At 46.0% G+C, this 26,665-nt stretch overlaps 2 protein-coding genes across 2 annotated transcripts in view; both read left to right on the top strand.

The window, feature by feature from the left end:
* The first annotated feature begins 9,605 nt into the window (after positions 1-9,605).
* Positions 9,606-20,157, top strand: LOC119181031 (uncharacterized). Its single transcript, XM_037432185.2, has 4 exons — positions 9,606-9,731; positions 16,890-17,053; positions 18,705-18,847; positions 19,809-20,157. Exons 2-4 carry the CDS (start codon positions 16,921-16,923, stop codon positions 20,004-20,006), a joined length of 474 nt encoding a protein of 157 aa, XP_037288082.2. The 5' UTR covers positions 9,606-9,731; positions 16,890-16,920; the 3' UTR covers positions 20,007-20,157.
* A 5,880-nt stretch (positions 20,158-26,037) lies between these two features.
* The window catches only part of LOC142774211 (uncharacterized), a 4,928-nt gene continuing 4,300 nt past the window's right edge, over positions 26,038-26,665 (top strand). The window contains exon 1 of the mRNA XM_075874607.1: positions 26,038-26,215. Within this exon, the coding sequence (XP_075730722.1) occupies positions 26,038-26,215 (178 nt within the window). The remainder of the gene's footprint in view (positions 26,216-26,665) is intronic.

The raw sequence follows: 26,665 nt of genomic DNA, 5'->3' as shown, positions 1-26,665 counted from the left end.
CGATAAATCCCACATATCAAACAAATCAGCGCGTCGTAGCGTACGATTCTGGGCACCCTGTCGTGGTTAAACCAAAGATTGCAGAAAAAGAAGGTCGTGCAATGCTTTTGTGGTTTCTTTATGCCCCACAAGACAGCGATAAATTTGGCATCGTCCAGCTTTTAAACTTCTATTCGCAATTTGCCATCGCACCATACATCTCGCCACCAGTACGAGTATTGCGTGGCCTGAAATGGAAGACTTGCCTATGTTACCTCGATGACATTGTCGGGACGCCTCGGCCGCTGGATTCTACGCCTACAAGAGTATGATTTTGACATCGTATACAAGTGTGGCAGAAAGCATAGCGATGCCGATGCTCTTTCTCGCTGCCCACTATCAGCGGCTCCCCTCAGCGTTTCCGCAATCACTTTGCACAACACACCCTCGGAGTCCACGTCTACGGCGGTTTCCTCTCTCGCCTCTATGGACCAGCTGCCTTCGGACGACCCGCACGATTTTTCTTCTCGACAGCTGGCTGACCCATACTGTCGACGTATTATAGGCTACCTCACTGGCAGTTCCCGTCCACCTAATGCGAGGCTCCGTCGCCAACTCTCGCAGTTTAAGCTGGACAACTCGGTGCTGTACCGCAAAATTAACCATCCTGACGGTCAGCGCTGGGTTCCCGTTCTACCCCGATCGCTTCGGTCCGAAGTCCTCAGAGCATTTCATGACCATCCGACGGCTGGTCAACTTGGTTACCACAAAACCTACGACCGCCTGTGAAGTCGGTTTTATTGGCCAGGTATTACCACTAGTGTAGCTCGGTACGTTGGGCCCTGCACTACCTGCCAATGTAGAAAACTACCCAGCACCTCCACCACGTATGAAGTCTTGGTTTGGAAGACCTTTATTAGGCTCGAGGAACCAGCAGCCAACAGCTGAGATGATCGAACCAAGATGATGATGCTACGTGACAACGATGAGGATGCATGAGCAACACATGATAATGATGATAATGTACAGAAGAAGAGGATTGGTATACTAAATGCCCACAGTATTCACATCGCACCGGTCATTCTTTAAATGTTGCTCGCCACAAAATGTGCACTGTCACTTTTTCATCTTCTTTTCCCCCTCGTGTAGCTGTAGATTAGAACGGCCTTCCCTACGACATCGTTAGTGTCAACCGCTGATCTGTGTTAATCGAAGAAGTGTATGCGTTTTTCTCACCATAATTTTTTCTTTATTTTTGTAAACCCACCCCTTATCTAACACCCCTTTCTGGGGCCTTTCAAGAATAATGAATGAATAAATTTATGGGTATGCATGCCTTTGTTTTCAATCCAGCACAATGATACTTCGTCACTTTGTCGCCGACATTTGGTTGCAGTCGTCGGCATGCGACGGCGCAACGGAGGAAGTTTTTCGCTGTCGCTAGAAAATCACGTGTATGTGGTTATGTATTAAATGTGAAGCATTTCTTAGCGAACTTCAGCGACTTTGAGCGTATCTATCTATCTATCTATCTATCTATCTATCTATCTATCTATCTATCTATCTATCTATCTATCTATCTATCTATCTATCTATCTATCTATCTATCTATCTATCTATCTATCTATCTATCTATCTATCTATCTATCTATCTATCTATCTATCTATCTATCTATCTATCTATCTATCTATCTATCTATCTATCTATCTATCTATCTATCTATCTATCTATCTATCTATCTATCTATCTATGCACCAACGACTTTTAGCTCTCCTGGCTGTTTGGATATTGTTATCGATACCAAACTTGGTATGACATAACATGACTGTATTGCAAACATATTTGACTAGTCATAACTTGAAAATCATCACATGTATGCCATGAATGTCATGATTTACATTTCATGGTCTTGCTGCTCTTGCGGTGGTCTCGTTCACATGACATGTTGCAAAACTGGTATGGTATGACATGATTGCATGGCGAACACAAGTGACATACCCTAACGTGGAAATCATGACATGCATCGCATGTAAGTCATGTCATGACTACACGCCACGCTCATGATGCGCTCGCAGCCGTCGCGCTAGCTTCACATATACCAAATTGCTGCGAATAGATGACGAAGGTATGTGACTGATGCAAACTTGATAATCATGAGATGCGTGTCATGTGACGTAATGACCACAAGCCACACTCATGATGCCCTCGCAGCCGTTTCGCTAGCTTCACATACAACAAATTTGGCATTCCGGGACGTGAATGGACGATAAAGGGATATGACTGGTGCAAGCATGATAATCATGTGATGCCTCTCATGTAACAACATGACTACATGCTACGCTCATGATGCGCTCATGGCCGTCTCACTAGCTTCACATGTACCGAATTCAGTATTACGTGACGCGAATGAATGACGTATGTAAATGACATGTCCAAACATGATAATCATGACATGCGTGTGATGTAACAGCATGACTACATGCCGCACTGATGATGCGCTCGGGGCCGTTTCGCTAGATTCTTATATGCCAAATTCGGTATTACGTCATGTGAATGAATGACGAAGGTATATGACTGGTGCAAGCAATAATTATGAGATGCGTGTCATGTAAGAGCATGACTACATGCCACACTCAAGGCGCCAATACACTTAGACGTGACCCGGTGCGCGTGTGCTCCAGCGGTCGTTTCGTCGTGTCATGCCGGCGTTGCCACGCCAGGGGCCGATCTGCCTGGCACGTACTCGCAGGCACGCGCCGCACTGCATTGCTTTGACGCATGGGCGTTTGAGCACGCCCAGCGTCCTTTCGTTACGAAGCTAGACAGACGCGGTGCATTCTGGGTAACGTGGTTGGGGCGAAATGCAGCATGTCGCATTTCACACCGGTTGCCGCTGGGCAGCGCCGACAGACGCTTGTCACGTCTGGCGTCAGACTATAGAGTGCTCGCGTTTTCCTAGCGTATACTATATATAGCATCGCTGCGGCCAGCGTGCGCGCGTCAACGTTACGTCGTAGTATATTGGGCCCTTCATGATACTCTCCCCGCCGTTTCGCTAGCTTCACATATTCCAAGTTTGGTATTACGGGGCGCGAAGGGACGACGTAGGTGTGCGACTGGTGCAAACATGATAATCATGAGATGCGTGTCATGTAACAACACGACCACATGCCACGCTCATGATGCGCTCGCGGTCGTTTCTCTAGCTTCACTTATACCAAATCGGTATCGCATGACGTCAATAGACGGCGAAGGTAAATGACACGTCCGAAGATGATAATTATGATATGTGTGGCATGTAAAACATGACTACATGCTACGCTCATAGCACGCTCGCGGCCGTTTCGCTAGCTCCACATATACCAAATGTGGTATCAGGTGGGGCGAAAAGATGATGAAGGTAAATGACACGTCCAATCATAATAAGTATGACCTGGAAGTTACGTACGGCATAATTTACCTCCGCCTCGTAACGTTGTTTTGATCTTAAACTGACATATAAACCTTCCTCATTCGTGCTTCGCATATCATCGATTCCCACTGTACGTGGGATCTGCCAATTTTTTACAGCGTGAACTGGGCTGATATCGTTCATCCTGTCTCTTCAAGCCTCACTGTCATCCGAAATGATCACCGTCAGCGTTGCTTTTGTACGCATGACGAGGCATTAAGTGAATCAGGAGGCTCCATTTGTGCATTTCAGTGCCGGCAAGTGAATGCTGCCATAAGTAATGAAATGCTATCGAGAAGAAGCACGTTCCAGTCGTTATCTTGACCTACAGCATTCCTGACCTCGTTCTCGTTTGTTTCATCATGTTTAACCCTCATAGCTGCACGTGCACTCACTGTAGAGTGCTTCGTTTTTCTTTAGCGTGAAATAAATAAGTACCACGCACGGTACGTTCTCGTTATTGTCTTTCCCGCCGCAGCATACTTTGGTGCACATACAAAGAAGAAATATACGTGAACGCACCCAGTACCACAGCGTTTCGAAAGAGCAGACAACGTATGCTCCCAAATAGTGTTTCTGGAACCCCATTATCGCCAATGAAGGCTGGGAGGTTGGCATCGCACAACGTTTAGTACGGAATATTGGCCTATAGTTCCCGCAGCAACGATGAAATCAGCCAGACAATGTGGCCCGTGCGCACCGCCGTCTCAGACGATGTTTTAGGGGCGAAGCTCCTCTCAGTTCAACCTTGTTATGCGTCACGCGTAACCGAGAGAAGAAGAGACGAGAACGAAAAGAAGACAGTACCTCACAAACAGTGTGATAGACGGCGATGTCTCGTAGAAGTACATACAAACTGCAGCTGAGTGAGGATATTATAGATGGCGCTGTACCGCTACTCTCCTATTGGCTGCTGCGCGGGCTGTGCCTGGGTACGCGGAGAACGAGTGCCTTTCTCAGTCTCCTGGATAGTCACCGTGCGTGGCGGATCGTTGGTGGGGCATGGGCGAAGCAGAGCGGCGGGCGCTCGGCTTCCTTTGCTCGCGTTTCGTCGGTTTTACCCGCGTGCTGTCTGCATTCTCGAACGCGATCGGACGCATGCAAGGATGGACGGACGCTTCAACCCACTCGTCATCATTCACTCCATAGATATGCTGAGATTTTTTTTCAACACCACTGTCATCAAGCGTCTGCGCATGCGTGAGCTGCTACCGGCACGTGAGCACAGCGCTGGGCGCATCGCGATGCCGTGCTCTGCGTGATTTTCCTTGTAGGCGACACAGTAGCCGACGTGGATCTCAAGCATTTTCGGCTATACTGAAAATGTGCCCGCTGCGGCCGGTATTTGATACCGCGACCTTCGGTTGAGCAGTCGAGCGCGATGACCACTGGACCACCGAGGCGTGTGATAGTGAAGTCAACGTTATCACAGTTAAAATATGGCTGCTTTCAAAAAAAAAAAAAAACACGCGTCAGAGATATTTGGAAGAATATATTTTGGTTACTTTGACACCATGAAAAGCAAAACCACATTGCTTTTTTATGCCCCGATAACGTACGATAGCGTGAAGAAACTTGTTTTGCCAAAATTCTGGTGTAAGCGTCAGTGGTAGTGGGGGCGAAATCAGCGTTGCCTGCGGGCGGAAAGTCGAGAATGATGTGGGTAGAATAAATAATAAAAAAAATCGTCTGTTTGAGTGAGAGTCGAACCCAAGCTGCGTCGCCTTGAAAAATAGTTCAGGCCTGCTCACTGTATACTTCGTACATGGCCTATGACATGACTCACTTTTGAACATCGTCTTGTGCTGAGTAGCAACACTGCTAAGCCTCTTCTGGCAGCTGCGCGAAGGTAAGCGTGTTTCTTGATCCTGAGATAATTGACTGATTGTTTGAATGATTGATTTAATGATTGATATGTGGGGTTTAACGTCCCAAAACCACCATATGATTATGAGAGACGCTGTATTGGAGGGCTCCGGAAATTTCGACCACCTGGGGTTATTTAACGTGAACCCAAATCTGAGCAAACGGGCCTGCAGCATTCCCGCCTCCATCGAAAATGCAGCCGGGACTCGATCCCGGGACCTGAGGCTCTACATCTGTGGAGTGCTGCATGGTGATGTGATGCGCTTCGTTCGTGTAACGTTCGCGTATGTGTACACATTCCAGCTCTCCCAATGGGGCAAGGCTGTTGACCTATAGCAACTGCAGCAGGTGACATTGACAATCAACCGAGGGCCCGAGAGTTTTCTTTCCCAAAGGACGACCGAAATGCGAATGTGCCTTTCACCGGGATCCCTTGTCTGCGTCATTTGAAGGTATGCTTTTAAATCGCTCTTAAGGCACCATATCAAACACGCTTGGTTCTTTCTGTAAAATGGTGCCGCGTGCGCCTTTTATCTGTTACCGATAAGCCTTGACATCAGACACTCAGCCGAAAGTTAGGAACTGCATGTATGTTGCGTTTTTGTGGAGCGCGTTTTCAGGTGTGCAAAAACTAAAAAAAAAATGATTTCAAAATGTACCTGCAGGTAGCGGGATCGAGACCCGGCGGCGGCGACTGCATTTTCGATGGAGGATGAAATGCAGTAGGCCCGTGTGCTCAGATTTGGGTGCACGATAAAGAACCCCAGGTGGTGAAGATTTTCGGAGTCCTCCCCTACGGCTTCTCGCATAATGATATGGTGGTTTCGGGACGAGAAACCCCGCATATCAGCATACCAATTATCAACCGGGATAGATAATGACGCGAGCCTGGCGCTGGAACTGGTCCCGTCGCAGCCGCTATACGCAAAAAAAAAAGTGGCACAAATTCGAGAGCGCGAATAACGCGACATCCAGTTGTTGTTCCGGCTACGATAGCCGTAATCGCGTCAGATAAAGCCGTATGAGGGACCAACCGATACGACTAGACGCGCATGTGCACTGCATTCATCTCGTCGCTAGATAGCACGTCGATGCTTTCAGCCACGCGATACCGTGGTCTGCACACTTTTAAAGACGATATCTTCCTTGGAGACCTTCAACGGAAAAATTTTGGTCTGTCTGTCTGTCTGTCTGTCTGTCTGTCTGTCTGTCTGTCGGTGTGCCTGTACATTTGTCTGTTTGTCCACCTTAAAGATACCTCAAACGGCACTAAACGGCCAACCCCATTCGCAGCGCCCACCAATATTGCTCAAGGTGTAGCGTTCATAGTTGTGCGATTGTCAATTAAAAAAAAAAAGCAATTCTTGCGCATATTTGAGGCGCTATAACAACACTTCAAGTTTTGAATGTCTGCCTTTATACTAGAAGAGGCGCACACAAGTAACTCTAAGGAATGTAGCGTTTATCGCGCTGCGCTCACAGTGAAACGCCATGCTCGAAAAGGTGTTTCTAACGCTTTTTTACGACGTCACGGTGGTGGCACCTGCCCGTCGCTTTGCGATCTACACCTTATCACCTTCGAGACTGGCGCACGTCTTTCTCTGCGGGCTGCACGCCTGCGTTTTCGAAGATAACTGCCAGATAGTGCTTGGGTCTAATGTGCCTCAATGCGCTCGTTCGCCTCCGCTACACGCTCGAGGCACTCTAACGCTGCGCCTCTAGCCAATTTTTTGCGCAGAACATCGAAAAAACGTTTGTTCACTCTCTCCAGACGCAAGACTATCAACTTTCGACTACATTTGCAGTGCAACATGCAGATTTGCAACCAATTTTTTTCTCTCGCCTGTACTTACCATCCTCAGCTATCTTTATCTCCCTATACAACAACGACCGCGACACAGCAAATCCATCACGAATGAAAGAGAAAAATTAAGGAACAAATTAGCAAGTTTGGACAGACGGTACGTCCCTCACATTAAAGGAACTACTCGGACCATGGCCTGAGATGGATCTTCAGAAAAAGGCGGACATCTTCCTGACAGACTTTTTATTGGAGGCCCGACTGGATAAGCGCATGTGATAGACAGCTACGGATTGATATATATGAAATGTATTAGTGCATATACTGACAGTAGAAAATGAAGGTGTGCTTGTGAACAGTTCATGACAGTGTGAACTGCAGCAAGCAAACTGTGCATTGGCATGGTATTTCAGCTGGTTTCAGTGTGCTATTGTGTTTTTTATTGTTCATTTTTGGGTACCGTTCAGTATTTTTCTTTTTTCTTTTCGCTGCAGAACTTATTCATATGGAGTAGTCGAGGCAATATGCACGTCAACCTCTCCACAGCAAAACAGTTAGAACAGAACAGCACTCTGCACTGTGCGAGCGTTCAGGTGTTTCAGGGCTGCGGTGTTCATGCCGTAATATATAAGCGGGACGTGAAAACGCTCACGTACCGTTATTTAGCTTTCACCAAATTGCGCGTGGCTCTAAAGTAGTACTGTCTAGAAGGATTTTCCCTCCACCTCCCAAAAATCTAACCCGGCCCCAAGAACTTACAATAAGGCTTTTGCAAACGCGGATGTACCCTACTTTGAAAATGTTACACATCATGTACCCTGACCTATACCCAAGTAATCTTTGTCCACATTGTGGGGAAATAGCTTCATTAGAACACATGCTCTGGCAGTGCACCAAATTCGCTCATATATCTTATATCACCTCTGCCAGATGGGACGCGGCAATCCGCAGCTCATCCTTGGCAGATCAGCTCTGGGCTGTCCACCAAGCCCGCGAGGCGGCTGAGGAGCTTGGCATCTCAGTCTCCTCGTGGGAGCTGCCCGCAACACAGTGATCTGTGTTTTGGAGGTCCAAATAAAAGCTTATCCAATCCAATCTAAAGTAGTAACTAGGCCAATGTACGTACAGTGGAGCTGGAGGGAAGCCTCAGCGATGAAAATGGAAAGTGTGCAAAGAAAATACTCCCAAGTAAGAACGATGAAACCCCGTGTTTATTTCAGTGGGCCACAATGGGAGTAAGTTTTTTTTCCCAATCTTCGCCCTATATATGCCCGTCCGTGGGTGTTTTTTTTTATTCCCATTTTGTGGGCATAGAGGTACAAATGAGAGTGATCTAGAGAATAAAGCCGAAAACTCCCACCTGGGTATTTTTTCTGTTCACAGTGTAGAAGAACATTGGCATGGTTTCGCACATAGGGACAGACTATACGCCTTCCTTCTCCCACTGGCGGGGAAAGGTGGCGAAGCTGCGCGAAAATTTGACACCAGCTGAAACGGATGTTTAACTCTTGTAACTTCCTTATTATAGCACGTATTCGCTAAATTCTCGCGGCTGCATGTCCACGTAGTAAAAAGTGCGCACATCTTTCTTAACAATTTTTGGACCTTGGGGTTTTTACTGGCCATCTAAGTGACAGATCTAGTACAAAAACGTTAACGTACTCTCCTTTCACAGCTATAGCGTTAACGCGAAAGTGAAACATGTTTTCATGGAAGCTGGTGCATGCGGATTTGAATGTAAACATTCGACAGAAGTCTGTATGGTTGGGTATTAAACTGGGAGATGATTTAGGATCCAACCAAAAGTTTTGATGCAGTCATCCCTGAGGAACGAACCAAGTCGGTTTCGAAACGTCGGGGTTTTTTTTTCTTCAAACTTTTGGTTGGAGTCTAAATTATCTCCCTGCATGGGAATTATACGTCAGGAGGTAAGAATGATAGAAGTACACATTTGCGTGATCTCTCCTGGTATCTGGCCATCATGGATTTGCCCACGTTGGCGCCTGGTGTCACATCATCTGCCCAATCGCTAACGTTGGAGACCACAACGTCAGTTCCGTGAAGGAAGTGACGTCATTAATATACGGGAGGACCATGAAATGTAACGCCTTCGTGCTAACAGTTTGTTCTGCTGTTAAAGTAAGAGTATACCTACTCCAACCACTGCCACACAGTAGGACGCACAACAGCTGCTCTTCGGACACCCCATGCACTCAAAACTGACAAGGTGGGGTGAGGGCACCTGCGCAACGTAACGAACGCCCTCTGTCTACCATCGCGAGCTACAGATCTTCGCACGCTTCACAACCTCACGACGCCTTTGAACGTCAAGTTGCTGCGGTTCGATCGATGAAACTAAACCATGGCAGACGCTAGCCTTATACATCGACGAGACGGCCAATGATCGCTAGTGAGGCAGCCCAATGAAGGGTTTGCGAAGAAGGGGAGATATATATCGATAGATGGTCGACTCTTTACTGTTTCCGTGAAAGAGAGAGAGACGGCGAGAGAGAAAGAACCGATAGTGGGAAGCAATATTACCTTGAGGTCATCCAAAGAGGCCTCTTAATCGGCGACAGCGGGCAGCGGAAGCGATATCCTCGCAGTGCTCGCATCAACGGCTTTGTTCAAGGGTAAGCGTGGCTTCGGCTTTTCGCAGTGTTCAATATTCAGCTAGAAATGCTCATCGAACCCTTTGACGAGGCTTTTCAGGATGTGCGTATTGATGAGCCCATAAAGACCACTGCAAGTCAAATCTTTTTTTTTTTTTTGGAATGCACGTGTCCGTACGTGTGTCTGCCATCCGCAGAGTCACATCGTAATTACGCCAGTGGGACATGAATCAACGATAGCATCGTTAATTGTTCTCGGCTGTACCATTACTTTGGGATGGTTAAACTATTACAATCATGCATAATGACACAGACACGAAGTGAAACGTAGCGTTACTGAGAAACGCATTTGTATAACCAGAGCCTACCTTGTTAGGAATCATGTCTGTAGCAATGGGCCCTCGCTGCTTCAATGAGCATTGTTATGCCAGAACATTGTTTCAATGACATTGTGTTGATAACTTCTTAAACGTCACCATAAAATATGGGGACCCATATTTGCTTAATTACCGTCACCTCTATAGCGATGCCTGACAGTCTATCACTTATCGTATCTTCGTTTCGTTGAATGGTGCTCAAATATTTTATATGCGTCTTATTGATAACCTCTCAGCAAGTGCCTCGTACGGCAGTATCAATAGAGTGCAGTTATCATCAAGTTTAATAATCATAATTAAGAGTGAGGGGCAGATGATGACTTATTGGTGCTTCTCATATACACTCCTATTCACCTTTAGCCTGGTAGTAAATTTTCTGTTTGATGATTCACATCATAGGCAGATTGACTGGCTAATATTAATGTTCGCTAGTGCAGCGCACAGAAGCTGGCCTCTGTGCATAAAATGAAAACTATAGAGCTAGCGTAACCACGGTAAGGAGTGGCAGTTCACGCAGTGCTAGTGGTGTGCAAATGAACATATACCCATTCGATACAACACTCTCAAATAAAATGTCGTTGGGTTAAATGTACAGTGCATAATAAACAACGTACGACTTCGCTTGAGTAAAGTACAAGGAGGTATGTTCCTTGAGTTAAAGCACTTTTAACTAATGAAAGCGAGCTTTTTGAAACAGATATCATGAAAGCAATGCCACAATGTGTGTCGTGTAAGAGCTAATATAAGTGAGTGACCTGAACGGCTGAAGCCTCGGCAGCTGGTCCGAATGTTTCGTTAAAGTTAAAGAAGCACATTAATACGAAACGATGTGGCATACAACTGCTACGTAACGTACACACGTGCACGTACGTTCGAATATTAGAGCACAAGTGCACGTGCAAACAAATGAACAAAAAAAAAATCGACTCATTCCACTTACCTTGGGAATCAATGTTACGCGAAGAATGCGGATGGAGGGTGACTGCGTTGTAACTTTTTACTGAGCGAAATTTCGCGAAGTGGTGCTAATGATATGTACAAATTCACGCTCTGAAATACGTCAAACAGCCGCATATGTTTTACATAACCAGCTGTTTACAGTTGCCTAACGATACCACCGCAACACGGGTATTAGCAACACCAGAGGTGGTATAAGCTGATAACTATCACTTGTACTCTCGAGGATGGTAGCCCTAAACACTGCAACATCAACCAATTTCAGCTGGTGGCGCCTAACTACAATTGACGTTAACCCCCAAAGTGACGGCGGTATTACATAGGAGTACATGTGCAATGCTTATAAAATTGGATAGACGGCACTGCAAGCAGAATTGACATTTCAAAAACATTAGGGTCAATTTGAAAAGAAAAGTAGTTCCGAGACCTGGCGTGGCTCTGTGGTAGAATACTTGATTGCCACGCAGAATGCTGGGGTTCCATTCCTGCTGAGACCCTGACATTTATTCTTTGCATTTCTCGCGTCAACGCTGCCGATGTTATATTTTCCTTCACGCTCACGCGTTAACATTACACATGTGTGTTTTCGCCGTTCCTGGGTAGATATAAACTGCCAATCATCTGTGGCACATGCCTGCCCACGGGTATGTGTTTGACGGCATATGCGACGGGATTGTCATTATTCATGTCATCACGGGCGAGTCATACTCGTCAAATCATCTTACCTTCCGATACTAATCATCCACAAGTTAAGCTGATAATCATGAAAGTACCTAGACGTAGGCAGCTAGATAGATAGATAGATGCTCACAGAGCCCGAAGTACACAAAGACATGCTTCGCATTTAAAAGAGGGCAGAGGTTCGGGAGACAGATAACATTCATTCGCGTTATTGGTAGTATATGCGTTTTTTTTTTCATTTCTTATTAAGAGTAGCTGTGGTAGATAGCTGGCGTGTAGAAAGCATTTCTTATCGAAGCACTCACGGACACGGCACGCTGCCTAGATAAGTATGGTCGAGTAATGCAGCACTGGTGTAGTTGTCTAAAAACGTTGCCTAAATCAATACTATTGACTTGATGATTAGCAAGCAAGAAAAATGATGAAAAAAAAAACAAGCTCACTACTTTGCTTGAGCAAATTTTTAAAATTACAATCGAGCCCTATAAAAGGCAAATTTCTGAATGTCGTCGAAGATGATTATATATATTTTTAACCACGTGATGACTTCTGAGATCAGAGGTACGTCGCCGTTGAAGTGTACATTTTCGCATAAACCGAACTGCACTGATTTAAAAAAACGAAGCTTCAAACTAAGCAGCGTGATAAAGTTGCCACTTAAAGGCACTGTAATAAAAGATTGGAGCTCTCAGTGTAAATGGAATTGCAGTGGTGATTAACCAGACTCGTTAGCCGTATCACCGTTCCCGCATCATGCATCTAGCGGCAAAATGAGCATTTCGTTGCCTCTGCTCCTGGTCACTCACTCTTAGACCAAGCCTTCGCTATCTCCGCTGTCAGCGACTGATCTGAAACTAATGTGATTGAAGGAAAGAGCAACGCCCAAGTAATATGTTCCTGGTTGCCGCCTTAAGGTCGTTTTACATGACACAAAAAAGTAGCGATTTTTCAGGATGCGAATTCGCTCGCAGCGAAAAAAAAAAAAGGCAGTTTGCTCCCGCTGCAGCGGTCTGCGGCGAGCTTCCAATGTTGGAAATTTTCGCTCTGATCGCAGCGGCAGGAGCGATTTTCGGTTCGGGACCCGTCGAAATAGGGCTGGTCCGGCCAAGCCGTCGAAATAGAGTCGACGTGTTTGGTTTGGTAATGGCCGATTCTGTGCATTTTAAAATGAATTCAGACTGGAAAGTGTTCTTAAATGACGAAACAAGTGGGCCCTTCATCACCGTTCACGGTAATTTCATGATATCATATTGCACATATTATTACATTACATTCGTGTCTGTCACAAAGAGCGGTGGCAAGAACTCGCCGCTCCAGTAATGGAATGAAAATCGCGGACCGTGTGAAACGAAACCGCCATTAGCGACGGTTGCGAACAGAGCGATTGGAGCGAACAGAACAATTTTTTTTCGCTGCAATCGCGGCATCTGAAACAGCCTTTATGGTGACGGTAGCAGCTATGTTTGTCGTTATGAAATATACTCGAAAAAGCGACACGGGCTCATGCACACAGGTGGTAGTGCATTCGAAGGTCGCTGAAGCCCGCACTTCGACTATCAGTTATTTATTTATTTTATTTATTTATTTAGCAATACAGACAACTCTCATGCGAGAGTCCTTACAGAGAGGGTAACATACAAAACATTATAGCAAAAAGAATTATTATTAGCAAATACACAAATGCAGGATGTATCAAGATCAAACTCTACAATTGTACAGGTAATCATCCGAGGTCTGTTCAAATTTCGACAAATCGTTCTGGTCAACAACACTCACCGGCAAATTCATTCCACATTTCAATTGTATCAGGAAAAAAGGCAATATAAGACAATGGCGTTTTAAGAGCCGCTCCTTCTGGCGTGGATATTGAATTTCGGTGTGTACTTACCTATATAAATGTTCACAAGCGTAAATGCCACGCTTGAATAGGAAGATACATATCAGCATCTCAGATTCGAAAATGTAAGCCTGGCGGGGAGGTCGTCTCACTCAGCATTCGCAGAGCGATTCCGATAAGACTCGCTGAAATTAAGCATATTTTCGTTTTAAAAGGATGCGAATTTATCAAGGCGGAGATTATGACGAGTTAAATTAATAGGCTGGAGTCTTAAGTGCCGCAAAGAAGAAAGATTGGAGGTGATCCTAATGCTTGACTGAGGTTTTTGGTATAGTGGTACTTGGACGTTAACGCCTGTGTGCTCTGGTGGATTACTAGACCTAATTGTGCGCTTTTTCTCACTGTCGACGCTGATCGTAGAGGTAATGAAGGAAAAAGCCCGTGGTTCAGAACTGCTCCGCCTGGTACCGCAACGATCGCAGCTGCTCACAGAAAAACCATCTGCTACCTCAGTGAATTCATTCAATAAACGTTTAACAGTTATTGTGATGGTTATTTTACCCTTATTTTGAATAAACGTAATCTCTATTATCATATGTATCCAACATAATTTTTACCTTGAACCAGTATCATCAATTTTTTACAATACTCTCTTTAATATTTTGAAAAGCGGACGTATGGGTTCAACTGGAAGCACTTGGATGAGAAACAAGAGTGCTCCTTGGCGTTCGGTCAATAAATAAAGACCACGTGATGAATCAGGAGAAGGTCAACGTACGGAGTTGCTTTACCGAAAATTTGTTTCGAGAAACGCGCACATTTTTGCATGGACATTTCGCAGCGTGTCACATGCGGCAAAACTCAAGGACTTAAGCCATTAACAAATTCTTTATTTAACGTATGCTCATAGGAAAACAGCGCTCAAAAACTTACGATAAATTTTCAACATTAGCTGCCTTCGGTGAATCCCACATGGGCTCATCGGTCGCTCGACGATGAGCTCACGAGAGAGATGCCCGTATTCGCATTTTTTTACGAGGAAATGACACCCAACAACTGATTAGCGTAGTGCACGAGGCACTGAATTCACAGTATACCAAAGCCTAACGGAAATTCTGGTTAAGAGAGAGCGAGAGAAATTTAGAGGTTAACTGGGGAAATCTTCGCTTGGCTACCCTCACGGTGCTTGAGAAGCGGAAAGGGGATGTGAAAAATAAAATAAAACAGGGGAAGAATCGGTGAAGGAAATAAAAAAAAAACATTGCAGTAGCATTGTCTAAAAAGAGCCGATCAGCGTAGTCACTGAACTGTCACAACGTGTCGTTCAGTTTTCTTCCAATAAAAACCACAGCAATGGCCTCACAGCGCCTTGCACTTGAGTTAAGGGAAGCCAGCAATTTCTTTTTTTCTGCCAGAAAGTGGTTATCCAGCTGACTTAGAGGGCTACTCCTATAAGGTTGTTAAATGGGTGCATTCCCAAAGAAGATGCGCGATTGTTTCACTGCGCCTGCAGAGTTCACACAATGGAATATCAGCTGCACAAGTGGCTGGAAATAGCGCGCGCTTATTTGGGTAGATCAAGGAGAAAGACACGTCAGCACTCTGAAGAGGCGACGGTTGCACAGCGCGCGTGATAAGGAAATGGGGTGGGTTAGTGCTACAAATGAAGCGCTTTAGCGCCATGCAACAAAGCCCCGTGCTGCTGGCGGATGCGATAAGCCCCCTGATTCGACGACGGACGGCCGTTGTGTGTGTTATCGCGCACTGGACCAAGGTCGCATAAGATAAAGTCATTGATACGAGAAGTACAGTATCGGGTGAGAGCCCTTGATTCCTGCGATAGGGCTTCTTTTTTTTTTTCAGCTCATTCACGCAAGCGAAGGTTCGAAGGAAAAGAGTGGTGCAACGTGAAAATCCCCGTTCTCGTGCCGTGTCCATGCTTACAGAAGCCGCAATATCTTGCAACAGTGCTAAAAGTGGAAGGTCTCGATGTTCGTTCAAAAGCTGCGTGGATGCAGATCGAATGGTTACCTATTTTTGATCTCAATTAGAGTCGGTATTTGCGAGTGGAGCAATTGAGTTGTCAGCTTTTCTACCATAATTTGGTCGCGGGCCCGGTGCATATGGACAACGCCCGTGAAACTTTGCTGAAAGATGATCTTACTTTAGGGAATTTCTTGTCCAGTTACGCCGAAGCGTCATCCTTGTAACTCGTTCACTCGCTCACTCACTTTTACATAAGGCATCCTATTAACACTACACCAATAAACAGACAGAAGTCTTGTCTTCAAACTATACACATGCTTCTTGCACGTGCACAAGCGTATGATCTAATGAACAACCGAAGTACGACACTTGAAATGCCACGTAGATGAGCGGCCCACCAGGCCAATGTTCTAACATGTTTCATAGCATACGCACAGGAAACTGTTACGTAACAGCACTCTGCTACCGGCATGCGGCGTATATAAGATCTGCTTAGAAAAAAAAGTTTAACGATTTCGATTACTTGATTGATTGATATGTGGGGTTTAACGTCCCAAAACCACTATATGATTATGAGAGACGCCGTAGTGGAGGGCTCCGGAAATTTAGACCACCTGGGGTTCTTTAACGTGCACCCAAATCTGAGCACACGGGCCTACAACATTTCCGCCTCCATCGGAAATGCAGCCGCCGCAGCCGGGATTCGAACCCGCGCCCTGCGGGTCAGCAGCCGAGTACCTTAGCCACTAGACCACCGCGGCGGGGCCATTTCGATTACTTCGTACTCAACTATGGGAGAGCACTGATCCGTCCCGCTAAAAGAATTATTACTTGCCTGCTAAAACTAAGCAAGTTATCTACTGATCAAAAACAAATATCGCGGGAGAACTGCCTGAGAAGTGACAACGCAGTCATCATTTATGTAGGGGGATCATTTCAAAGCTGACCTGTTTCGATGGCTTCTTGTTTTGCTCTAAATCAACCAATCATACGGCGGCTTCTGGCAAAAATATTCGGGAAGAACGAAATTTTAATGGTTCATCTACTTTTTTATTGTCGCGTGTATCACGCTGTGGAACGTGTATCTGTTTCAAAAAAGCATTGTCTATAGATAGAAGTGGTACATTGTAGGTACACTCGATTTACTCCAACATCTAACATAACCTTTAAGTTGACCTTCAATGCTTGTTTTCCTTTTTGGTTTATTGTTTTATTTGCAAAACCTTTTCTCCTTGAATGAGTGGGCTGTACTTTGATTGACTTCCTGTAACACGCCTATGTAACGACAGCATGGGTGCTTAGGGCATTTCAATGCTGAAAGATCTCTGTTGTCTCTCATAGGTGCGGCGAGCCGATTACAACGGAGCCCGAGATGACTAGCAGCAGCACCCGGTTAGCAGCGACTGTTGCGTTTGCGTTGACGCTGGTGGTCGCAGTATCCGCCAGGAGCGCCCACGAGCCGGAAAAGCTGAACACAGACGTCGTTGCACATGCCTCTGACGACTGTGAGTGAACCGGATTCCGTATTGCCAAGTCAGTTGTTAAACAAACACGCAGAGATCGAATCCCGGCTGTGGCGGCTGCGTTTCCGATTTGGGTGCACGTTAAAAATCCCCAGATGGTCGAAATTTCCGGAGCCCTCCACTACGGCGTCTTTCGTAATCATATCGTGGCTTTGGGACGTTGGCTTTGGGACCCTACGTATCGTGGCTTTGGGACCCTACGTCAGCAATGACAGGGTGAAAACGAAATACAATAAAATCTTTAAAATATATTCTCAATACAATAAAATCGTCTTTAAAATATATTCTCGGACGCGTTTCTCTCCGTAACGTTTTGGTGGAGAGTGCGGGTCCTCCCAGAATCATCATGCACGACGATTCTACGCAGTGGACGTTCCCCGTAACAATATAGGGTTCTAAGTTACCTAAGTGTGTATTTTCCTGGTGTATTGTTCCCAGAGCTCTTGCGTTTGTGTACAACTAGTGTTGTATTGTCTACCAGATAAGAACTGTCTTGTATGCCGTCTTTGAGTATGTACCGATTGTCCACTGCGTGTACCGATTGTCCAGTGCGATGTGCCACTGCGTCTTCTTAGACGTTCTGACAAATATGCCGCTGCACGAATGTGAAACTAAAAACTATATTGGGTATCCAAGAACTGATGCCCTTCTGCTTCGGTCTCGTATGAGACGGGCAGTATTGAAAATGAATAAGTAAAATATGTGTAAAACGTTACGTTCATTTTGTGCTGAGGCTTTAAAAGAAAGGGTTGGAAGATTTCAAATACCCTTTCGTTGCTCAGCTCACATTGTGTGCTGCCTGGATATTATTTTACTCTTCTACGAAGCTATATTACGTACGCCGTTCCCAGCCCGACATGACAGCTGTACAGGGTGTTTTAACGAAGGAACCTGAAGAACCAGCGCATCTCTGTGGTAGAATACTCAACTGCCACGCAGAGAACCCCGGTTCAAATCCCATGCACTTCTAGAAATTTTCTATTACTTTTGCCTATCTCTAGCGATAGTGGCTGTGGACACCAGCGGCGGTGACGGCGGCGTATAAGTGCGGCACCAAAGTCACCACGTGTGATCTCGCAACAGCTTTCGCTGAAATATATGAGGGCCCCAGCAACCGTCCCTGTCACACCAGAGCCGTGGCCGGGAGCACAGAGTGGCTACTTATCACTGGCTAAGTGTGCAGTGGGTGGAAGCAAAGAAAGATATTACTAACCTTGATATCTATCGCCAAGCTCGAAGCCATTCCTTTATCTTGAAAACCAAGTTTGAGGACACGAAACCAGACTCCGCCGTTTATGGTGCCAATTCATAAATGATGATTGCAGTCAGTAAGAGTGATGTATACGTTTGTATCGGTTTTTCGAATTTCATTTTTCTTTATTTCACGTAATAGTTAGAGACACCGTCGGTGGCGTAGACTGCGGACAACCACAGATATAGCACACTTCCATTGTAATCTGATAACAGCGTTCGTCGTGAAATGCAACCGTGAGGGCGTGTAATTCGGACGACGATTGACTCGGTTAGGACTTATCGAGTACCTATATAGGTACTCGATAAGTCCTAACTAAGTCAATCGTCTTTCGAGCACGCGCAGTGGCGTTTACCATGTCTCCTATGTGCTTCTTTGCAGTTTCAATTCCGATAAACCCAGCGGAGACGATATTCAGTCTCGCCAAGGGCGCCATCATCGCAATAGTGATAAGCGTCATCGTGGTCATCGTCCTCATCGTCTTGTGCTGCGTCTGCTGTTGTAAGGCTTGCGCGAAAAACAAGGTAAGGCACTTCATTTCGCGGCCGATTATATAACGCGATAAGATAACACAATCATGCAATCACCTTTACATGGTGCCTGTTTTCTCACTTTCCACGGAAGCAATGTTTCTACTAAAACTAGCCCCGCCGTGGTGGTCTAGTGGCTAAGGTACTCGGCTGCTGACCCGCAGGTCGCGGGATCGAATCCCGGCTGCGGTGGGATTTGATCCCGCAACCTGCGGGATCAATTTGATTGATTGATTGGTTTGTGGGGTTTAACATCCCAAAACCACCATTTGATTATGAGAGACGACGTAGTGGAGGGCTCCGGAAGTTTTGACCACCTGGGGTTCTTTAACGTGCACCCAAATCTGAGTACACGGGCCTACAACATTTCCGCCTCCGTCGGAAATGCAGCCGCCACAGCCGGGATTTGATCCCGCGACCTGCCAGTCAGCAGCCGAGTACCTTAGCCACTAGACCACCACGGCGGGGCGGCTGCATTTCCGATGGAGGCGGAAATGTTGTAGGCCCGTGTACTCAGATTTGGGTGCACGTTAAAGAACCCCAAAGGGTCAGAACTTCCGGAGCCCTCCACTACAGCGTCTTTAATAATCAAATGGTGGTTCTGGGACGTTAAACCCCACATATGCATCAATCAATTCTACTAAAATAAACGTTCCGTGATTTGCTATCGGCGCCAAACGAAACACGAACAGCGGCAAGCTGCACCGTTTGCATAGTGCGTGCTGTCTAGTCATCACCATGGGCCTGTGCAGTGCTACCAAACCGGAGTGTTGGCGTACCTGTCAGTAGTGATGACGAGACGGGGCGCACTATACAATTGCTAACGCGTGCCGCGTTAAGCATTTCATTTGGCGCCACTATTACGTACTCGTTGCATCGCTACTCCCTTCTCAATATGTGTGGAGTACGTCTGCGTATCCTGTGGGTTCACAGAAATAATATTGAAACTACGCAGGAGACGCACACAGTAGTGTACTCGGGCAACCCGCCACAGCAATTCCCGCCGCCGATGCACCAACAGTGGCCGCCAGGGACGCAGCCTACCTCACCCCAGGGATACTTCGCGCCTCAGGCCCAGGAGGCAGCGCCACCGCTAGCGTACCCACCAGCGTACCCGGCGGGCCCTGCCTACGAGCCACCGAAGAAGTACTAGTTCGTGGAAGGAAGTACATGGCTTTATACCGTACCAAATCACGCGCGGCGCGACATTTGTGGATACAATCTCGGAAGAAATCTTCTTTTTTTCTTTATTTAATGTCGCAAGAAATCGGCCACGAAAACAAAAACGTGGATCTCTTCCTTTGTATGTTGTGTTGTACGTCGCCAATTGGCCATCGTTTCGAAGAAGCCGTCCTCGATTATGAGCTTATGCTGACTGTCAGATTATGTGGCATTCACCCATGAGAAATGGATAAGTTTGATGACACGGAAGGCGCAGGGGTCATCCGGGTGCATTCCTCTCTGCAGTCTATCCAGCACCGTTGAAAAAGGTGCCAGCAAAGAAGGAGAATCAACGAAATAACCCTACAAAGTCAGACACTATGCGGAAAAATTGACCAGAATGGGAACGTTTGCGTTTTCCAACAGATGGTTATCTCATGTGGAACAAAAGAAGCCACACATGGCTTGCCTGAATATTTCTGGTGGCTTCTTCATGGAATCATCGCGCGTTCTCCCGGCATAGAAGATTTAAAACGGTCATCTTTTACCATATGCCATTACACGGTAGCAGATCAATGCACTAAATATAAATAACCTACCTCATTTAATGTAAATAATAACAGAATTCTTCTAATAAAAATAGACCACTTATCGCCAACGTCGCTATGGTGCGCCTTACATTATATGACGCAGAAATATGTTTTATAACAATAAGCAAACGAGTTCAGATGCCTGTAAATGTACAATATCATGTTCAATTATTCATTAAGCATTGAGGGTGCGCACGCATATGGCACACAGCAGCCAAATCCGAACGTGTCCATGCAACAAAGTTGCCGAGTAGCGAACGAGCATACGGCAAACATCTCATTAAAGTCACACAGCTAAATGTAGAGTACAAGCTTAATGTAAATGCGTACGTTCCACTTGGAAGGGCTGCTTAGTTAGCTTTAAATGTACGAGAGGGAGAAATATATAACAAAAATTGCGTTGAATCTACATGTTACACTGTAAATGTCGTCGAAAGACGATAGTCTTGCGTCTGGAAATAGTGAACAAAACGTTTATTTGATGTTCTGCGCAAGAAAATCGGTGAATGGTATTCTCCAGGCGCTGCGTTATAGAGTGCCTCGATCGTGGGGCGGAGGCGAACGAGCGCATCTAGGCACGTTAGACACGAGTGTCATCTGGCAGTTATCTTCGAAAACGAAGACGTGCAGCCCGCGGAGAAAGATGCCCGCCAGTCTCGGAGGTGATAAGGTGTAGAACGCAAAGCGACGGGCAGGTGCCGCCACCGTAACGTCGTAGTAAAGGGTAGGAAACACATTTTTTGAGCATTGCGTTGCACTGTCAGCACAGCGCGATTAAACGCTACATTCCTTAGAGTTACTTGGTGTGTGCCTCTTCTGGTATAAAGGCAGAGATAGAAAACATCGAGGCGTTGTTGTGGCGCCTCAGATATGCGCAATAATTGCTTTTTAATTGACAATCGCACAACTATGAACGCTAAACCTTGAGCAATATTGGTGGGCCCTGCGGATGGGGTTGGCCGTTTGATGCCGTTTGAGGTATCGTTAGGGCGGAGAAACAGACAGTTGTATAGACAGACAGACCAAAATTTTTCCGTCGAAGGTCCCCAAGAAACACTATCGTCTTTAAAAAATTGCCCGCGTATCTGCGTGGTGAGACTGGACAAGCCGCCCGCCACGTCCTTGGTCATGCACGCCATTTCCCTTCTTCTTCTCTCTTTCCCACATATTCATACACTTACCTCTTTCCCCTACAAGCGCTGAGCCGTGCTCCCAACTAAGGTTGCAGAAGTTGCGTCTTTTCTTTCCATCAATCCCTCTCTCTCTTTCGCTACAAACATCGTCGAAATAACGGTAGTCTTCTGAAAGCCTTCTTTCATGCATAGAGACGTATTTTCAGCGAAGCCTAAGAAACACTAGTGTCTCTAGAATTATGTATCTATGTATTTCAGTAAAGGAACACACTGCACAATACTTACGTATTGATGTTGCCCCTCAGATATGCGTCATGTCTGCTTTTAGATCGACAATGTTCACAAGTATAGACGCAGCAACCAGTTCAAGATGGCTGGGCGTTGAGCAAGCACTTAAACTTATGCCGCGTGGCTCAATCGTTTGGTGTGACAGACAGACAGGCAGGCAGACAGACCAAAATTTCTGCGTTGACTTGAAGTATCCCAAGAAAGGCTATCGTCCTCAACAGATGCACTTCGCCCCTTTTAGCCATCATGCATCTGCTTATTCAGAGGGCAAGTACCGAAGGGTCCAACGTTTGGCCCCCTCCAAGACGGACTGCATACAAGCGAGAGAAGATAGCACCAAATGCTTTGTTAGTGTGTGCGAAAACAGTAAGCACGTTTTGGAAATAGCAAAGCGGGGGTTATCGACAGAGTTAAGACAAGACACCATTCCCCGGCAGCGTCACAACTGGCTTCAGTGGTGCTTCTGTGGTGTTTCGGAGAAGTGTAAGTACCGCCGAGTTTTTCACAAATTTTGGGGGGCGTACAAGTGGGAGGTTTTGCTGTGCAGCTACTGATTGGCCCGAATTGCGCGGTGTACTTATGTGATGGCACAGACGCTGCTCATTCATTTGCAAGTCCAACTCCATTGACGCGTACTGTGCAAGTAAATCTCTGAGAGCGCAAACTTGCCATTTTGTTTGGTTGTTGCTGTTGTTGTTGTAGGCCCTGTATTATTCGCCATCATTGATGCAACCACAGTACATGGACACATTATAGAACAGAACTAAAATTGTAAAGGTTAAGGTAAACAAAGAGGCAAAGCTGCTGGTGAGGATCAGGTAACATCAGACCTGCTGAAAGATGGAGGACAGATTGTGTTAGAAAAACTAGCCACCCTGTTTACGAGGTGTCTCCTGACGGGAAGGGTACCAGAGTCTTGGAAGAACGCTAACATAATCTTAATACATAAGAAAGGAGATGACAAGGACTTGAAGAATTACAGGCCGATCAGCTTGCTCTCTGTAGTATACAAGCTATTTACAAAGGTAATTGCTAACAGAGTAAAGAAAACATTAGAATTCAATCAACCAAAGAAACAAGCAGGATTTAGAACAGGCTACTCAACAATTGACCACATTCATACTATCAATCAGGTAATAGAGAAATGCTCAGAGTATAACCAACCACTATACATAGCCTTCATAGATTACGAGAAGGCGTTTGATTCAGTAGAAATATCAGCCGTCATACAGACACTGCGTAATCAGGGCGTAGATGAAGTATATATAAACATCCTGGAAGAAATCTACAGGGGATCAACTGCTACCATAGTGCTTCATAAAGAAAGCAACAGAATACCAATCAAGAAGGGTGTAAGGCAGGGGGACACAATCTCCCCAATGCTATTTACTGCGTGCTTACAGGAGGTTTTCAGAAGCCTAGAATGGGAACAGTTAGGGATAAGAGTTAATGGAGAATACCTTAGTAACTTGCGCTTCGCCGATGACATTGCATTGCTGAGTAACTCAGGGGACGAATTGCAACTCATGATTGTACGGAATTAGACAAGGAGAGCAGAAAGGTGGGTCTTAAAATTAATCTGCAGAAAACGAAAGTAATGTACAACAACTTCGGAAAGGAGCAGTGCTTCGAGATAGGTAATAGTGCACTTGAAGTTGTAAAAGACTATGTCTACTTAGGGCAGGTAATAACTGCAGAGCCTAACCACGAGATTGAAGTAACTAGAAGATTAAGAATGGGATGGAGCACATTCGGCAAGCACTCTCAAATTATGACAGGTAGATTGCCACTATCCCTCAAGAGGAAGGTATATAACAGCTGTATCTTGCCGGTACTTAGCTACGGAGCAGAAACCTGGAGGCTTACAAAGAGGGTTCAGCTTAAATTGAGGACGACGCAGCGAGCAATGGAAAGAAAAATGGTAGGTGTAACCTTAAGAGACAAGAAGAGAGCAGAGTGGATTAGGGGACAAACGGGGGTTAAGGATATCATAGTTGAAATAAAGAAGAGGAAATGGACATGGGCCGGGCATGTAGCGCGTAGACAGGATAACCGCTGGTCATTAAGGGTAACTAACTGGATTCCCAGAGAAGGGAAGCGGGTTAGGGGGAGACAGAAGGTTAGGTGGGCCGATGAGATTAAGAAGTTTGCGGGTGTAAATTGGCAGCAGCAAGCACAGGACCGGGTTAACTGGGGGAACATGGGAGAGGCCTTTGTCCTGCATAGTGGACATAGTCAGGCTGATGATGATGATGATGATGATGATGATGATGATGATGATGATGATGATGATGATGATGAAGGTAAACTTGACCTAATCCAGGACTTGCCTGTAGGGGATCAGTAATAATTCCTTTTGGAGTCTTTTAGTCGTCATAACGCTGATCTGCTGCCAATTCACTGCGGTAGCACCCGGTAGTAAAATGAAACTAAAGGAGTAAGCAACAGCACATCTGCGTAAGCTAGCCACTGCCGATTCTATTGATCGATTTTCTCTATGCACTTTAGTGCATTACTGTTCAATTCTGTGGTGGCGTGGGAGAATCCACTGCATTAAAAGTGCACTCTTTGTCAGAGCGTTGTCTGAGACCTACGAGCGGTCTTCAGGTTGTTTAGTGCCATTATTAAGGTTTGCAACACTTCTGCACGTAGCCGAAGCAGCAAGCTCTGTAGATGGCTTGCATTGACGTCACAGAAACCACCATGTTGGTCAAGCACATTGTACCCACAAGGTATGTGGCCTCATGCGTTAATGTGATATCACTTCCAAGGTCTCTCATTATTTACCGACAACGGCCAATACAATTTCGGCCACATTGTTATCCGGTAGCAAAGGGCACCAGCTGTTGCGAACCGTGCGTAGCCAGCTGAAGTACCTCATCTAGAGGCCGCAAGAATATACCGACAATGAACTTGTCTGGAAGATATTACAATAAAGAATACTGATTTTGCTGGCTTCCTATAATAGTGTGCACCACCCTCCCTCCCTCCCCCCTCCCCCCCCCCCCCCCTACGTCCCGACTTACTTCATTGAAGGATTGGTAAGCCCAACTGCAAAGGGTAATATAGAGTCTGTATTAATAAATGATACTCCTACTTTCCAAACATTCCCTACACTAAGTCCCCCTGTGGCCGCTGGTACGGCACAAATCATGTCATCATCATCATCATCATCATCATCATCATCATCATCATCATCATCAGCCTGACTACGTCCACTGCAGGACAAAGGCCTCTCCCATGTTCCGCCAGTTAACCCGGTCCTGTGCTTGCTGCTGCCAATTTATACCCGCAAACTTCATAATCTCATCTGCCCACCTAACATTCTGTCTCCCCCCAACCCGCTTCCCTTCTCTGGGAATCCAGTTAGTTACTCTTAATGACCAGCGGTTATCCTGTCTACGCGCTACATGCCCGGCCCATGTCCATTTCCTCTTCTTTATTTCAACTATGATATCCTTAACCCCCGTTTGTCCCCTTATCCACTCTGCTCTCTTCTTGTCTCTTAAGGTTAAACCTACCATTTTTCTTTCCATTGCTCGCTACGTCATCCTCAATTTAAGCCGAACCCTCTTTGTAAGTCTCCAGGTTTCTGCTCCATGTATAGTAATGTATAGTATTGTATATCTATTCTATTGACCTTTTGCAATGACCAGAACTTCCATAATCGACAAAGGATAATGGTTTCGACACGTTGGCTGTTAGTAGCTTAACAAAATACACAGTGCAGAAACGAACACTGAACAAGGAAACGACGAGACGAGTGCTGCAACGTTAAACAAACTCACCTTCGAAAGGTCGGATGTGTAATGCAGCGTACAAAGGGAACCACGCACTGCGCAGCCCAACGACGCGCGAAAACATGGCGGGCCCTGCATACGTCTTACAAAGGCTATATCGGCCCGTACCGACGTATAATATTCTTCCTCGCGCAGAAAAACAGCTACGCCTTTACGTTGCCCGCACTGCACCTATAAACGCGCTCTTTCAGTCTCGCAGGCCCACCGCAGCCATGTCCGTGAGGATGCTACTTATCGCGATCGTCGCTCTTGTGGCGCCCCGCTACTTCGAAAAGGTGAAAGCCCACGCTGTCGGCAACCTCACCGAGCATCTTCCAGACGGGCTGCCAACCACACAGAGCGCTGGCGTCATTTCTGCGTCGGTCAGCGTACCGGCTACAGATTCAACAGGTCAGTATGGGAAGACGGGCGGGAGTCAAATTCGAAAGAAAATAGCGAAAATCAGCATGGTTGCTTAGTGCAATGTGTACCTCTCACACACACAAAAAAATAAAGGAATAATAAAAGAAGACAACGCTGTCATTATTATACCGCGCAGCCAACATATAGCCACCAATATCTGCCGCGATCGTCTTCTGGTTTTACTGGTTGATTGATTTTTTTATAGGTTTGGTTTGTCTGTGGGATTTATGTTTGTTTGCTGGCCCGAAGGTGACAGGAGCGAATTCCGGCTACGGCGGCCGCTCTTCTATGCAGACAAAGGGCAAGAGATCTGAGAGCTTAAGTTTATTTAGGTGCATGTTAAAGAACCTTACTGAAAATTCCGGAGCTATCTACTATGGCGCCTTTCATTATTATACCGAAATTTCGGACGTAAAAACACAACGATTACTTCCAACC

This window comes from Rhipicephalus microplus, chromosome 10 (assembly GCF_043290135.1).
Source record: "Rhipicephalus microplus isolate Deutch F79 chromosome 10, USDA_Rmic, whole genome shotgun sequence".
NCBI classification, from domain to species: domain Eukaryota; kingdom Metazoa; phylum Arthropoda; class Arachnida; order Ixodida; family Ixodidae; genus Rhipicephalus; species Rhipicephalus microplus.
The sequence above is the reverse complement of the archived record's forward strand: the minus strand, read 5'-3'. Positions and strand labels throughout refer to the sequence as shown.

What these genes read in the sequence shown, in the direction of transcription:
- LOC119181031 (XM_037432185.2), top strand. Translation starts at nt 16,921, where the DNA reads ATGACTAGCAGCAGCACCCGGTTAGCAGCGACTGTTGCGTTTGCGTTG. An exon ending in TGCACATGCCTCTGACGACT is followed by an intron (nt 17,054 to 18,704) that starts GTGAGTGAACCG and finishes GCTTCTTTGCAG; the next exon opens with TTTCAATTCCGATAAACCCA. An exon ending in AGGCTTGCGCGAAAAACAAG is followed by an intron (nt 18,848 to 19,808) that starts GTAAGGCACTTC and finishes GAAACTACGCAG; the next exon opens with GAGACGCACACAGTAGTGTA.